This window comes from Emys orbicularis, chromosome 10 (assembly GCF_028017835.1).
Source record: "Emys orbicularis isolate rEmyOrb1 chromosome 10, rEmyOrb1.hap1, whole genome shotgun sequence".
Taxonomy (NCBI): Eukaryota; Metazoa; Chordata; order Testudines; family Emydidae; genus Emys; species Emys orbicularis.
The window spans coordinates 22,543,672-22,559,334 of NC_088692.1; the positions used below are offsets into that span (position 1 = coordinate 22,543,672).

At 40.4% G+C, this 15,663-nt stretch overlaps 1 protein-coding gene across 1 annotated transcript in view; it reads right to left on the reverse strand.

Moving 5' to 3' along the window:
- Window positions 1-681: 681 nt before the first annotated feature.
- The window catches only part of PARN (poly(A)-specific ribonuclease), a 146,679-nt gene continuing 131,697 nt past the window's right edge, over window positions 682-15,663 (reverse strand). The window contains exon 24 of the mRNA XM_065411737.1: window positions 682-1,324. Within this exon, the coding sequence (XP_065267809.1) occupies window positions 1,272-1,324 (53 nt within the window). The 3' untranslated portion in view covers window positions 682-1,271. The remainder of the gene's footprint in view (window positions 1,325-15,663) is intronic.

Genomic DNA, 15,663 nt, shown 5'->3' on the forward strand with positions numbered 1-15,663 from the left:
ACATGCTGCCTTCCACATGTCAGGACCTAATATTTCAAAAGAAAAGGCAAGCAGGAAAATTTAAAAATTACTTTTAAGAATTTGAGGCAGCTGCTATAGATCATAAAGGAACAGTAAAGGGCAGAAAGTTGTTTTTGCTTCACCCCTCACCTCACAGGGGTTTCCCTTTATTGTGTTTAAGTGGGAAGCCGTCAGGCTCCACAATACATATAATCTCATGAAACCTGGTAGTTACTCCATTTGCTAGAATGATGTGTTGGAAATAGATTTATAAAACAAGAATGCATCTGTCTTAATACCCGCTAACCATACATGAATGGCAAAACAAGAGAAAAGTCAAATAAATGATGTGAAAAATAAAGACATACTGGTTCCTAAGAAAATTTCTTTTATTTTCATTTTATGGAAATACATTTTTCATTTTTATTTCCATGATACAAAAATGTTAAATATCAAAGTTTCTGAAATCTACCAAAGCAGATTTTTTTTAAATGAATAAAGGGCTGGTACAGTTTGCAGGTTTGTCACAGGTTTCAAAAACATTTTTACAAAAAACACAAACCATGGAAAACCAGATCAAGACTTAAGAGTGAAAACAGCAAAGAAAACCCACCTCCTCTCAACATTAATTTCTCTTTCTTTCTTTTTCTCTATTTTTTTTTTTTTTTAAGGAAAGTATAAGTTAAATTTTTCCAAGAGGACAAAAGGATAGTATATGTGTAGGATTAGTTTCCAGACAGATACTGGCTGAAGTCTTCCTACTGGGGAAAAAGGACAACACTGTAAAGTTTCCAGGGTAAAGCTTCCAGGGTAGAAAGCAGTAACCGATACTGAGGTTTATCTGTTCAGGACTACTGATAGTGTACTGAAATTGCCCGAACATCTGAAGATGAGAAGACTTGTGTGATAACTCCCCTCAAGCACAGGAAACAGCCTAACAAAATTCATAATAGTGCTGATTCTTTTTGTATATTTCATAGCCAACATGCCATAATAGGTGACCAAAACACATTTAGTTTTGCTTCTTAAATCTAACATTGTTTACGACAGCAAAGATTTCACATGATCAACAGACAGAATTGTAAACTAGTTAATACACGAGTAAAACTGACAGTGATTGTTCAGTAGACAGTTTAAAAAATTAAACTGATTTTCAGGAGACAGACTTCTTTTTTAACACCACTTTTTATTTAAATTAAGTATGGCTTCCAAGTGGTATACTCTTGCAATCGCTTTGAATCAGCTTCACTTTTTATTAATACAGATGTTGGCTACCATGTGTCAGGAACTTCAAAGAGTTCTGTGGAACCGCTTGTGATGCTTCCTAAGAGAAGAGAAAGATATTTACAACATTAAAAAGTACCATCTCAAAATATTTAAGTGGACTAAGCCACCTTAAAATAGAACAAGTTGTAGCATAATACTTGCAATTCAGGGTAAATTTATAATGCTATAGTTATATGGGGAAAATCCTCAAAGCAAAAATCTACGTTTATACCATTATATTTAGCAGTCAATCTTAAGTGTGTCAGAACTATGAAAAGTAGGATTACAAACAAATCAAGCTTTGATCCTGGATAAATTGCTAAGTTTCAGCTTTAACTGTTGGTTTTTTTGTTTGGCGTTTTTTTGGGGGAGGTGTGGGGGCATTTATGGGTTTAACAAGTACAGCACAAATGGCATGCATCATCAATCACAATTTGCAGACTGCCACGTAAGCAATACTCTAAACAGTAAGACCAAGCATTCTCAGTGCAGACACTTCCTTAAAATGTGAAGCTTGTTGGTAAAAGTTTACCAAATTTTTTTTTAACCTGGATTTTAAAAGACTCTCATTACCTGTTTAAACCAAGAGTCAGAGACCTTCACTCATACTCTTTCACACTGTGCAAAGAAACTTTACTTCAGAGTGGGTTTTTACAGCTGGAATTAGCAAGTCAGAAGAGACGACTTTCTAATTGGAACCCTAACAGACCCTGCCTTGATTGCCGGGGTGCTCTCAAAGACTAAAAACAAGACAAGATGGAAGACTAGTGAAACCCTTCTCACCAGATGAAATTATAAGGTAACAAATCAATGACCCCGGCAAATCATCAAGTGACATTTAAGTACTTTATGGACTTTATATTTTCATACAGTATTTTGCAAATCAGATCTAATTTTATTAAAACAGATGCAGCGGCATATTCAGTTTGTAGCTGCAGCATCAAAATTATAATAAATAAAACTGTTAGCGGTACTATCCTACCTCCAAGAATCTGTAATGGGACATGTGCTGTTCAATATATGCATAAATGATCTGGAAAAGCACATAAACAATGAAGTGGTGCCAAAATCCGCAGATGCTACTAAATTACCCAAGATAGTTAAGTCCAGAGTTGACTTTGAAGAGTTTCAAAGGGAGCTAACAAAACAGGGTGATTGGGCAACACAAGGGCAGATGAAATTCAATATTAATTAGTGCAAGTAACACACATTGGAAAATGTAATCCCAACTACACATACAAAATGATGGGGTTCTAAATCACGAATAGTTCTCTAAAAACATTTGCTCAATGTGCAGGAGCAGTCAACAAAGCTAACAATGTTAGGAACCATTAGGAAAGGGATAGATAAGGCAGAAAAGATCAGAATGCCACTTTATAAATCTATGGCACACCCACATGTTGAATACTGTGTGCAGTTCTGGTCTCCACATTTAAAAAAAAAAAAAAAAAAAAAGATATTAGAACTGGAAAAAGTAAAGAAAAGAGCAACAAAAATGATTAGGGTCATGGAACAGCTTCCATACGAGGAGTGTTCTTAGAAAAGAGATGAACAAGGTGGGGGCATGGGATATGATAGAGGTCTAAAAAAATCATGAATGGTGTGGAGAATGTGAATAGAGAAGCATTATTTACTCCTTTCCATTACACAAGAACTTGGGGGAGGTGTGGGGGCATTTAAATAAATGTCACCCAATTAAATAAATAGGCAGCAGGTTTAAAACAAGCAAAAGGAAGTATTTCTTCACACAACGCACGGCCAACCTGTGGAACTTGTTGCCAGGGATGTTGTGAAGGCCAAAAGTATAACTGGATTAAAAAAAAAGGTAGAGAAGTTAATGGAGGATAGGTCCATAAATGGCTAAGATGGTCAGGGACACAACTCCAGGCTCTGAGTGTCCCTAAATCTCTGACTGCCAGAAGCTGAACTGGATGACTGAGAACGAGGATCACTTGAAATTGCCCTGTTCTGTTCATTCCCTCTGAAACATATTGTGCTGGCCACTGTCGGAAGACAAGATACTGGGCTAAACATATAAGATTTAAGAGTTCAGTAGTTTCTGTAAGACTAATAAAATACAATTTTTGCCAAACATTAAGGTCTTGTTTATATTGCTTTGATTGTAAAAAAGCCCAGAAGACTTTGAATATTTTTCTCTGTTTACATTTTTAAAGATTAATACATATAATATTTTAATTCATTTTTAAGGACTGAAACTCTGTTTAATACCTTTTATAGCAAGTCTCCATAAACTACATTACCATGTTGTGACCTTAGGAGCCCTCAATGCCAACTGGCAAAGGACTCACTGTCATATAACAGCAATTTCTGTCAGGCCTCACTACACCTAACATATTGCTGTCATAATATTTATCTATAAAGAATGTCATGTAAGGTATCTAATGAAAGCTTGTATCATACTAATCATCAGAAGTACTGCGAGATGCATGTACGGTGTTATTCAAGAAGTTGTATGTATGTACTAAGCTACGTTACCAGGCAGGGTTCAGAAACCAGTTTTTCCCAGACAAGGAATATTGATATACCTGTCTTCCTAGATTTCTGATGTAAATTATGCAGGATAAGTCTGATACAATGGGAGTTCACTTGTATCTGATGTAAACAGGAAGATTTAGGAGGATGAGAAAGCAGCATGGAGTCAGCACAATGAAGCACAAGTCCCTGGGAAGAAGGATATTAACTGGGGATACACTGATATATTTCAACAGTTTGCTGGACTATAAGAAGGGAGAAGAATCCCTTTGTTATCCATCAGTGAGGAAGAAAAAAGTACACTGCTTTCATGAATGAAAGTTGGATCATGGCTCTGGGACTGGTGACTCAGAGGTTGCTTCACGTGAGAAACTTATTTTAGACAAAGGTTTTAGCCTGTTAAAAGTTATGATTAGTTTCTTAAAACAAAAGTATAACATGCTTCTATTTGTAACCATCACTGCTTCCATTATTCTTACTCAATACTCACTTGAATCTAGGAAATGGGCAGCAGGTTTAAAACAAATAAAAGGAAATTCTTCACACAGTGCACAGTCAACTTGTGGAACTCCTTGCCTGAGAACGTTGTGAAGGCTAGGACTATAACAGGGTTTAAAAGAGAACTGGATAAATTCATGGAGGTGAAGTCCATTAATGGCTATTAGCCAGGATGGGTAAGGAATGGTGTCCCTAGCTTCTGTTTGTCAGAGGTTGGAGATGGATGGCAGGAGAGAGATCACTTGATCATTACCTGTTAGGTTCACTCCCTCTGGGGCACCTGGCATTGGCCACTGTCAGTAGACAGGATACTGGGCCAGATGGACCTTTGGTCTGACCCAGTACGGCCATTCTTATGTTCTTATGAAAATCTGTTCTTTGTTAATAAACCTAATTTTCCTTTTAATAAACCATCATCTCAGTGCTATATTAAGTAGAGCATGCTTTCTCAGCTGAATCATGTAAACTGGTGTGTACACTTCTCTCTGAAGGCAGCAGACACATGCTTCCTGGATTTAATAACTGTAGATACATTTATAAGTTAGCAATTGTTTTTATATATACATTTTTTATCTTGAGCTGATTTATATATATATATATATATATATATATATATATATATATATATATAAAAAATCAGCTCAAGATAAAAAAAATGTAATGCTACAAACAAAATTGTACATGGTAAGTGAGTTGGGTTAAAGACTGTAAATTAAGATTGAGAATGACACCATTACCACATCAATTTGAGCATTAGTAAGGAAGATTGTCTGATGGATTCATTTATTTACTACATTTGTGCTAGGAAAGAGTCCTGACTTCTCTTCCTTTGATCTTGTGTTTTTTTTAAAACATCTCTAAAGCACCTCTATACATAAGGGGTCAGTGCATCATACAAGATTTTTAAAGACAAAAAGGGGTAAAGAAAAATGAAGCCAAGAGAGGCCATTCTATAAACAACTTTTAAGTTCTCCTTACAAGTAGGAGAAATAGAATTAAGGGAGGAGCAACTTCACCATACAAAGGCTCACCACAACAAAAATGTAATTGCCTGTAAAATTCAGGCACAGCAGTGTAGGTGCACAGAGACCCAACAGAATCTGAAGAAACCTTCTGCTGCTTTCTGAAAAAGCTTCAAGGCTTAAAGCAGTGGTTTTGTAAACCCCAATAGGATAGAACTGTAAAAATTAGATTAGTGGTCAGGAGGCCATGTGCAGCTTGCAACTTTTTCAGACGATAGGAGCATAGCCTGCACGAGTTGCACAACCAGACACACCCAACTCATGCTTTCCATGCAGAGAACTTTGGCCAAAGATGCCACATTTCTACAGCAAACAGATTCATGGCCTGGCCAGACATCTCAGTGATAAATATGTTCTTTGTAGACAAACAAACAGTACTTAGGACATTTCTTGAAGATACTGTGCTGCTTGGAAAGATTAGCAGTAGGAGATAGACAGGAGCAGACTAACTCCATAATCAAAGTCTGTTGCTATGTTATCCAACTTTTTTTTCTACAGCTAGCAGTGTGTATGGCACCTATCATGCAGCAGTGCTCAGGGTTGGGAAGAAAACACCAGCTGATTCACCTGCTGTATTTCAAGTAAGTGGCTTTGATGTGCAGGCTCAGAGGACAACTTGGAGAGCCTATGGAACTTCAATGTTGAGTTTTTCATTTGAATTAGAATGTAAATGAGATTTTTACATGGAAATTCTGGAGCTCCGTATGCCAGGGATACAGTATTACTTTCTGGATAAGAATTATTAGAGCAAGAACTGAAGTGACATTTGAGCTAAGACATTCTGATGCAAGATGAAAAATGTATCACTTTCGATACAGGTAGTTCTCAACATGACCAGGAATTGAGCACCTGAATTATAATTTACAGCAGGAATTAGATATAAAGCAGAGCCCCTATCTCAGAACCTCTCAGGACACTGTAGACAGAAATATAACGTTAAGGTATTCCCTTCTTAAATACAAATATAAAATTCATTAATTCATAAATTTCAAGGCCAGAAGGGACCATTGCGATCAGCCAGTCTGATCTTCTGCATAACAAGCTGTAGAACTACCCCCAAAATATTTCCAAGAGCACAGCTTTTAGAAAAACTTCCAATATTGATCTAAAAATCATCAGTGACTGAGAATCCATCACGACCCTTGGTAAATTGGTCTGATGTTAAATTATCCACACTTAAAAATGTATGGCTTATTTCTGGTCAGAATTTGTCGAGCTTTGACTTTCAACCATTGGATTGTCTTACATCTATCTTTGCTACACTGAAAAACCTATTATTAAATATTTGTTGACCATATAGGTATTTATAGACTGTAAATAACTCACTCCTAACCTTCTCTGTTAAGCTAACTAGACTGAGCTCCTTGAGTCTATCATTATAAGTAGGGCCCTACCAAATTCATGGTCCATTTTGGTCAATTTAATGGTCATAGTATTTTAAAAATAGTAAATTTAATTATTTTAGCTATTTAAATCTGAAATTTCATGTTGTAACTGTAGGGGGTCCTGACAAAAAGGAGTTGGGGGGGGGGGTCGCAAAGTTATTATAGGCAGGTTCGTGGTACTGCTACCTTTACTTCTGCACTGCTGCAGGCGGTGGTGCTGCCTTCAGAACTGGGTGGCCAGAGAGCAGCGGCTGCTGGCCAGGAGCCCAGCTCTGAAAGTAGAGCTGCTGCCAGCAGCAGCACAGAAGTAAGGATGGCATGGTATGGTATTGCCACCCTTACTTCTGTGCTGCTGCCTGCAGAGCTGGGCCCTCAGTCAGCAGCCGCCACTCTCCAGCCCCCCTTACTTCTGCACTGCTGTTGCCTTCAGAGCTGGGTGCCCAGCCAACAGCCACCGCTCGCTGGCCACCCAGCTCTGAAGGCAGCGCAGAAGTAAGGGTAGCAATACCACGATCCCCCTAAAATAACCTTGTGACCCCCCCCCCAACTCCCTTTTGGATCAGGACCCCCAATTTGAGAAACTCTGGTCTCCCCCATGAAATTGGTATAGTATAGGGTAAAAGCACACAAAGGACCAGATTCCCCAGGGGGAGACCACATTTCACGGTCCGTGACACATTTTTCATGGCCGTGAATTTGGTAGGTGAATTTACTATAAGGCAGGTTTGCTTTTGTAATCCTTTAATCACTCTTGTGGCTCTTCTCTGAACCCTCTCCAGTTTATCAACATCCTTCTTGAATTGTGGACACTAGAATTGTAGATAGTATTCCAGCAGTGGTTGCACCAGTGCCAAATACAGAGGCAAAAATCACTCTACTCCTACACAAGATTACCATTTATGCATCCAAAGATCACATTAGTCCTTCTGAGCTCCGTGTGTGATGCTGTGGCCATGTTCAGCTGATTATCCACCAAGACTCCCAAATCATCTTCAGAGTCACTGCTTCCCAGGTTAGAATCCCCCCAGCCTTAATTCTTTGTTCCTAGATCTACATATATACATTTAACCATATTAATATACATAAAGTTTGCTTGTGTCCAGCTTGCCAAGTGATCCAGACCACTTTGTATCAGTGATCTGCTCTCTTCATTCATTTACCACTCCCTCAATTTTTGTGTCATCTGCAAACTTTATCAGTGATGACTTAATGTTTTCTTCCAGATCACTGGTGAAATTGTTAAAATACCATGGGGCCAAGAATCGATTCCTGTGGAACCTCCCTAGAAAAATGATGATTCCCTTTTTACAACTACATTTTGAGACCTGTTAGCCAGCTTTTAATTCATTTAAAGTGTGCCATGTTAATTTTAATATCATTTTAGTTCTTTAAATCAAAATGTGATGCAGTACCAAGTCAAACGCCTGACGGAAGTTTAAGTGTATTACATCAACACTTTACCTTATCAACTAAACTTGTAATCTCATTAAAAAAAGATATCAAGTTATTTGACGGGATCTATTTTACATAAACCCATGTTGATTGGCATTATATTACCCTCCTTTAATTCTTTATTAAGTCCAATAACAATTGCTGCATTATCATGTCTGGGATCGGTGTCAGACTGACAGGCCTATAATTACCAGGGTCCTCCCATTTACCCTTTTAAAATATTGGCCCAACATTAGCTTCCTTACAGTCTTCTGGAACTTAGAAGTATCAAAAATTAACATTAAAAGTCCAGTAAGCAACTCAGCCAGCTCTTAAAATTCTTGGGTGTAAGCTAGACATTTAAAAATCAGCAGGTCTGACTCACTTTAGTAGCTGCTGTTCAACATCCTCCTGTGATACTAATGGGATGGAAGGAGTGTTATCATAGGATATGACTATATCATATGTTTTTTCCCCAAATAGAGAACAGAAATATTTATTGAACACTTCTGTCTTTTCTGCATTATTATTGATAATTCTACCATTTCCATCTAGTAATGGACCAATACCATTGTTAGGATTTTTTCTTGTTCATAATATACTTGAACATCTTATTGTCCTTAACTCTGCTGGCCATAGATTTCTCCTTGTGTTCCTTTGCTTCCCATGTCCATTTTCTATACTTCCTAGCTTCTGATTTACACTCATTACTATCAACTTCCCCTTTCTTCCATGTTACACATACATATCTTCTTTCTTTCTTTTTTAAATAGTACCTTCACTTCCCTCTCAACCAGTTTTTTTTGTTTTTTAACCAATATGGCCTTATTCCTCAACTGTAGGATTGCGACTTTTTTTGGACATCTACTAAAGTGTTTTTAAACAATTTCCAATCATCACCCACATTTTTCTGATTAAATTCTTTCTCCCAGTTGATTTGGCTCATAATTGTTTTCAGCTTTGTGAAACTGACCCTTTTAAGTCACCATTTTTTTTTATTACTGGTCTGGACTTGATAATATTTGTTACGTACAAACAGAATAAAGTCATGATCACTTGTACTTAAGCTATCATTAATTTTTAGTTCTGTGATCAGTTCACTCTCTCTCTGTCAAGATGATGTCCAATATAGAATCCACCTGTGGATGCAACATTTTCTGTGTCAGGAAATCATCTATAATAGTTAGAAATTCCAAGGATGTTTTAGTACTGGCAGCACAAGACCTCCAGCATGTTCCACTCAAACTGAAGTCCCCCAGGGTGTCTCAGCCTTTTTTCCCCCTATACATTACAGATAGGTGCATAAGGAGCCAGTCATTCTGTTTCCGTGTGATCAGGTGATCTGTAGCAGATACCAATTAATATCCAATCTCATTCTTTACCTGTTAGGACATTGATCCATAAGCATTCAAGATAATTTTCTTTCAGTTCCTGGTGACTCAGAAACAGGTAATGCCATTTTTGCTGAGTACCACTCCCCCACTCTCTTGCCCATTCTATCTTTCCTAAATAGGTTATAATTGATTTTAACATTCTAATTATGTGAATCATCCCACCAGGTTTGAGTAATACCAATTATATTGAATTTATGTTCATAAATGAGCAATTCCATTCTTCTTGTTTGTACCCAGGCTCCTGGGATCAGTGTATAGGCAATTAAAGAATGTCCTTTACCACCTTGATTAATTTTGTTTCTCAACATCTGGATTTTGTGCTAAATGAGTACTCAATATCTTTCCTCTTTTTACCCTTCCCTTCTGTCATTAATTTAATGCCCTCCTGACTAAATGAAGCAGGCCAGTTTAATAAAACAGGAAGATGGAAATTTTATTTTATTTTTAAAAAGAGAATGTGGGTGGGAGGAGGAATGAAGCACTGGAGGAGGGATTTCCAACCACCAAAACTTGAGTCCTTAGTATAGTGCTCAGTTTTGTAAAAATGTGATCTCAAGACAACTCCACATATGGTGGTATGATCTTTAAATGGTGGCGTGAGAAAATACACTCCAGACTTCATGAGACAGCTTTATATATACATTGAAGGCGAACACTGATAAGGGACTTTACAAACTATTAAATGCTTTTTAAAAAAGTCCATCTACTATTTAGGCAGATACTATAAAATACAAATAGGGCACAAACTAAACTGTGTGCAACTGTGCTGCTACATTCTGAACAAGCTCTAACAAAGAGGGAACTACAAGGATTTCACTTCATGGTCAATGGTGCAAGATCCTGCTTGCTGCCCGATGATTCATTCCAAAGCTGTGAAAAAAAACTCTTAGAAAATTGGTAACAATAATTTCAGTGCCAACTAATTAACCATGTACTGTAAGCCACTGCGTACACAGTAACTATCCAAATAAAATCTTGATTCTGGGCTGTGATGCTGTCCAGGATTAGAAGAATTGTGGGAGACACTATTAGCAGAAAGGAAACTATAAGGTAGAAGTTTCCCATTCTGTGGCCCAGTGTCTACCACAATCCTGATATGTATGGGTAGTCGTGAGCAATGACGAGGAGTAGGGAGGAACAGAAAAGTGAACATAAAACATAGGAAAGACCCCCCCACCACCCATTTCTGAACTATTAAAATGCAAAAGCAATGTCTGGATCACCACGTGGAGCACCTTTCCCCTATGAAGAGACAGAAAGTCCACCTTATAATGTCTGATAGAGACATTTGCCCATGGCTATGTGGCTGGTCTGCAGATCTCTGCAGTGGAAGTGCACAGTGTATTGGCCCAGGAGGTTGCCATGGGACTACTAGAATGTGCCTTGATTCCTTCTGGAACAGGCGCGTGGGAAGGCTTGTAGGTCTCAATGATACATAGTCTCATCCATCTAGAAAGGGATAGTTTGGATACTCTAAGCCCTTGGCATGTCAGGACGAAAGGAGATTAACAGGGAGCCTCATCTTCTTGTGGATTCTGTATGCTTGATTAAAGTCTTCTCCTGACATCGAGGGTATGCCGCTGCTTCTTGTTTGGATGCTGTATCAATAGGCAGAATGAATGAAATCAGAGGCTCAAAGGGATGAATGGGTAGGGCTTTCAATCCCAGTGCTAGGTCCCTCTTAGAGAAGATTGGTTGGACCGCTGGCCTGGCTAGTCTGATTGCTCTGAGAAATCTGGATCCCTGAAAGTTCTGCGAAGGAGCTAGACCATCCTGTGAATAGTACAATACTTAGAGCTGATACCCAGGATGCTATGGTGCTGGGATGAAGGCTCCATGTGCACCTTTCTGAAGGAAATCCTGAGTAGCCAGAATCCCAGGGTCTCTTGGATCTGTGTTGAGCTCTTGGATATGAACTCAGTCCATGTGGAGGAGTAGGCTTTTAGAATGGAAACTTCCCTGGAATGGAATGGAATAGAGTCCTGATAACTTTGGAAGATAGCTGCACTCGGCCTAACACGTCTTTTGATAGCCAGGCTGTCAGATGAAAATTATCTGGGTCTGGATGGAGGAATGGACCTTGAGAGAGAGAGAAAGAAAAAAAAAAAAAGAAAAAGACACCATCTCATTGGAAATGGCAACTGCGGTTCCAGTTTGTATTCCATCAGATTAGAGAACCAGGGTCTCCTTGGTCAATACAGAGTTAGCACTATTACCCTTGCTTCTTCTTGCTTTGTTTTTGGATCACCTTCCCCAGGAGATGGTATGGCGGGAACACATATAGTAGACCTAGAGGCCATCTATGTGACAGAACATCTGTCCCCAGGCATTTTGTTGGAGTCTGCTTCCCAGGTGAAGAATATTGGCCATTTTGCATTCTTGCAATTACCAAACAGGTCAACTGAGGGAAGGCTGAACATCCATGAGATCAGAGTGAAAACGTCCTGGGTTCAGACATCACTTAGTTCACTCACTTTGAGTCCGCTGAGCCAATCTGCCTTTTGGTTCAGCTCTCCTTCCATGCGTATCACTTTTAGGGAAGGGAAAGTCTTGTCTGACCATTCTATTGTCTCCATTGCTTCTGCACATACAGCTATGCTCCTTGTTCCCCTGGGTTGTTTAATATGCAACTGTGGTCATGTTGTCTTGTTGCATCAAGACATGACTGCCTTCTAGGTAGCTCTGGAATCTCAGTAAAGCTAGTTTAACAGCTCTGAGCTCCAATAGCTTGATGCTGTGATTCCTTTCTCTGGAGCTCCAGAAACCCTATGTTGTTACTGGTCCCAGAAGTGTTTCTCATCCCTTCACAAATGGTGTCTATTGTGAGAACCGGCAGGTCTGGAAGATACACAGGAAGACCCCTGTGGATGTTCTCTGGGACTGTTCCTGATCTTAGGGGATCAAGCATCTGGTTGGGAACCAGTACCTGGTCTTGCATTTGCTCCAGGAAATGGTCCCATCCTCACAGAAAAAAGACCTGGAGACACCTGATATGTGACCTCACTCATGGAGAGACCAATATGCAGAAGACCAGAAGGCCCAGTGACTAGAGACACTGCGCTATGGTTGGCCTACATGCATTTGTCTAACATGGATATCAGATCTTGGATCTTCTGGAATCTGTCTAGTGATGGGTAGATCTTCATCACCAATGTCTCCGTCCCCACTCATAGGTGAATTATGTTGGTCAAGGGAATCAGAGCTTTTCCTGGTATTATCGTGAAGCCATGAGCTTGGAAGTGATCCAGAGTCCAGGCTGCAAAACTGTGCGCTGTGGCATGTGAGCTGTACCTTGCTGGGACTACTATCAGCTACTTAAGACTCTGGGTGCAAAAGATGGATCAGAAGGAACTGTCATGCTGAGGATTTTGCTGGTTAAGAGGAAAATTAATCTAGCTTTCCTTGGAAACTTCTCCAAATTCCCCGCACTCCCCCAGGGTAACAGTCCTTTCTTGGATACTCTTTGAGTTGGCAGCAACCAGTGGATTGCTGTGCTGGCTTTGACAGCAAGGGTTGAGGCCTCTGTGCAGTCTCAGCTACTAATTTCTCTAATGTTTTCCTCAATAGCTCCTCACGTGTAATGCGCAAGATCCATTTAGAATGAGCGATGACTATTCATGGGTATAACATGACAATCCTGTAGCCACTAAATTAGAATCCACTGCTTATCACAAATCATATCCAGTGTTTGAACAAGACAGGATCCAAGACGTCTCATTCCAAGAACAGATCATACCCCTGGAAGAGGTCAATGAGCCACTCATTGACCACAAAGGAGACTTTCCTTACTAAACATGTGAAAAACCTTTGGTCTGAACAACTATAGCTGAGGTTTTGCAATTGCTGTGCAGCATGTCGTGATTCTTATGGTCTATAGCAGGAGTGACCAACCTGAGCCTGAGAAGGAGCCAGAATTTACCAATGTACATTGCCAGAGAGCCACAGTAATACATCAGCAACCCCTATCAGCCCCCCCACCATGCCCGCTGGCAGCCCTGCCAATCAGCACCTCCCCTGCCCTCCTGCCCGCCACGATCAGTTGTTTTGCAGTGTACAGGAGGCTCTGGGATGGAGCCAGGAGGAGCAAGGGTGCAGCAGGCTCAGGGGAGGGGAAGGGGCAGGGGCCTTAGGGTAAGGGGTGAGGTGAGGGCGGGGCCTGGGGTTGAGCAGTGGAAAGTTGGCATCTGTAGCTCCAGCCCCAGAGTCAGCACCTATGCAAGGAGCCGCATATTATTAACTTCTGAAGAGCCGCATGTGGCTCCGGAGCCACAGGTTGGCCACCCCTGGTGTATAGGGTCTTTTAGAAGGAAGTCCCTTCTGAAGGTGTGACTGTACCTTTCAATGGTGGAGCTACTAATGCTCCAAACTTAGGCTCCCAAAATATATGTAATTTCTTTGTTTTTGTATTTTATTTTATATTATATATAAATTAACATTTTAGTTTAACATTTGGTTTAATCAGGGGTCCTCATTTGGATCTTATGATGCTCTCAAAGGAGGCATCAATAGGAAAACATTTATCATAATGCTAAAAAAGAAAGATATTTTATTATTATTAATAAATCCCTTGCAAGCCACTAACTGACATGTCTTGGAAAAGTTCTGTAGGTTTGTTTTTTAGGGTTGTGTGTTTTTTGTTGTGTTATTTGCATGTGTGACAGTTCTTTCCCTGACTATTTTACAGGTGGCCCACACAATAGAGAAGGGGTGCTAGTACACATGCCTTGATTGTATGAAAGGTATGTGAAAGGCTGCCTGTCCCAGGCCAGCTAAGACCCAAGAAAGTGTTGTATGCGTAACCCAGTGCCACTCCGGGCTTTACATAGTAAATCAGGATAATTTCTGAATACAGGAAGGGACTTCTCACATACCCCTCTGTAATCCGATGAAGACACACCTTGTCACGTGTCTCTGTTATGGTCACATGCTGCCTGAAGTGCTCAAGGCTTTAATGTCAATCAGGGGAGGGGTGGCGAGAGCCACTTTACCCGCCTTTCAGAGTCTGATCCCCTTTCCCTGGCAGATAAGAAAGCGGACGATAAGAAGGCACTTCCCATTCTGCTGTTGCCTCAAAATCTTAGTCCTTTTCTCAGGTAGAGCGAGGGTCCTCAAGCTGAAAACCATACAGACACAATTTCCATTAGTCTGAAGCCTGAGGGCTGCACAGATGGCACAGGCTTCTCTGCATGCCCAGACATACTGCAGAGTTGGGGACGGGCATGGAGTGTCATATAGAACACTGAGAAAGATTCTGAAGGAGATAAATCCCAGCAAACCCTTCCTCAGGGGCAGAAGAGGTTTAAACCACTGATTTTCACACCATTTTGCTTATTAATAAATGTACCAGGTGCCTTGCAAAGAATACACTTCCTTTTTCCATTCTGGGACCCGGAGTCTCTGGGTTTTGCAGGACTTACTCCAGAGTATCATGAGAAACCCCTCATTCATGGTGAGAGGAAGGGATCTGAGTAGGAGCTCAGCTCGTCTTCCCAGGGTTTCTAGGACCCACTTTTGGACTTGTGGGGGGACCAGTAGCCCAAAAAGGGTCTTAGCTTTTATGGTGCTTTTTTGCCCCAGGACTCCCCTGGGTCAGCCTCCTCATTCTCCCTGTTCTATTCTCTCCCCCTGGTTGGGGTTTTTCTGAGATGGAGTCTCAGCTACTGGGGAAGAGGTGAGGGACACAGCAACATGTTTGTCCGACTCAGAGGCCCATGCCTTCGTAGGTGGGAGGTGCTGCAGCAGAGGTTCTGGCTTGCTGTGACCACTGCAATGCTCACATTCCAGACCAGGAGGCAGTGTGGAGGCTTGACAACATGCTTTATCTGCCCCCAAAATGGCTAACAACAACAAATCAAGAAGGATGACAGCAAAACACAATGACACCTAACCGCTGCTGTGGAGGTAGAAGATCTGGCAGCAGGCAAAAGAAGGGGTGTGGCTAGCATAAGCTGTGTTGCAGCTTTGAACCGTCTCCAGAAACTGCAGACAAGAGAGGAATAGCTTATAAGTATCAGAATTGTGGGAGAAGCTGAGCATCAAGAACACTTTCATACAATTACATTTCAACGGAAAATAAATGGTCAAATGGACATCAAGACCCTTTCAATTTGCCTTACTGTTCTCAAACAAAATCCCACTGGGAGCATGAAAGAATGAGGCTCCATTTATAGATAT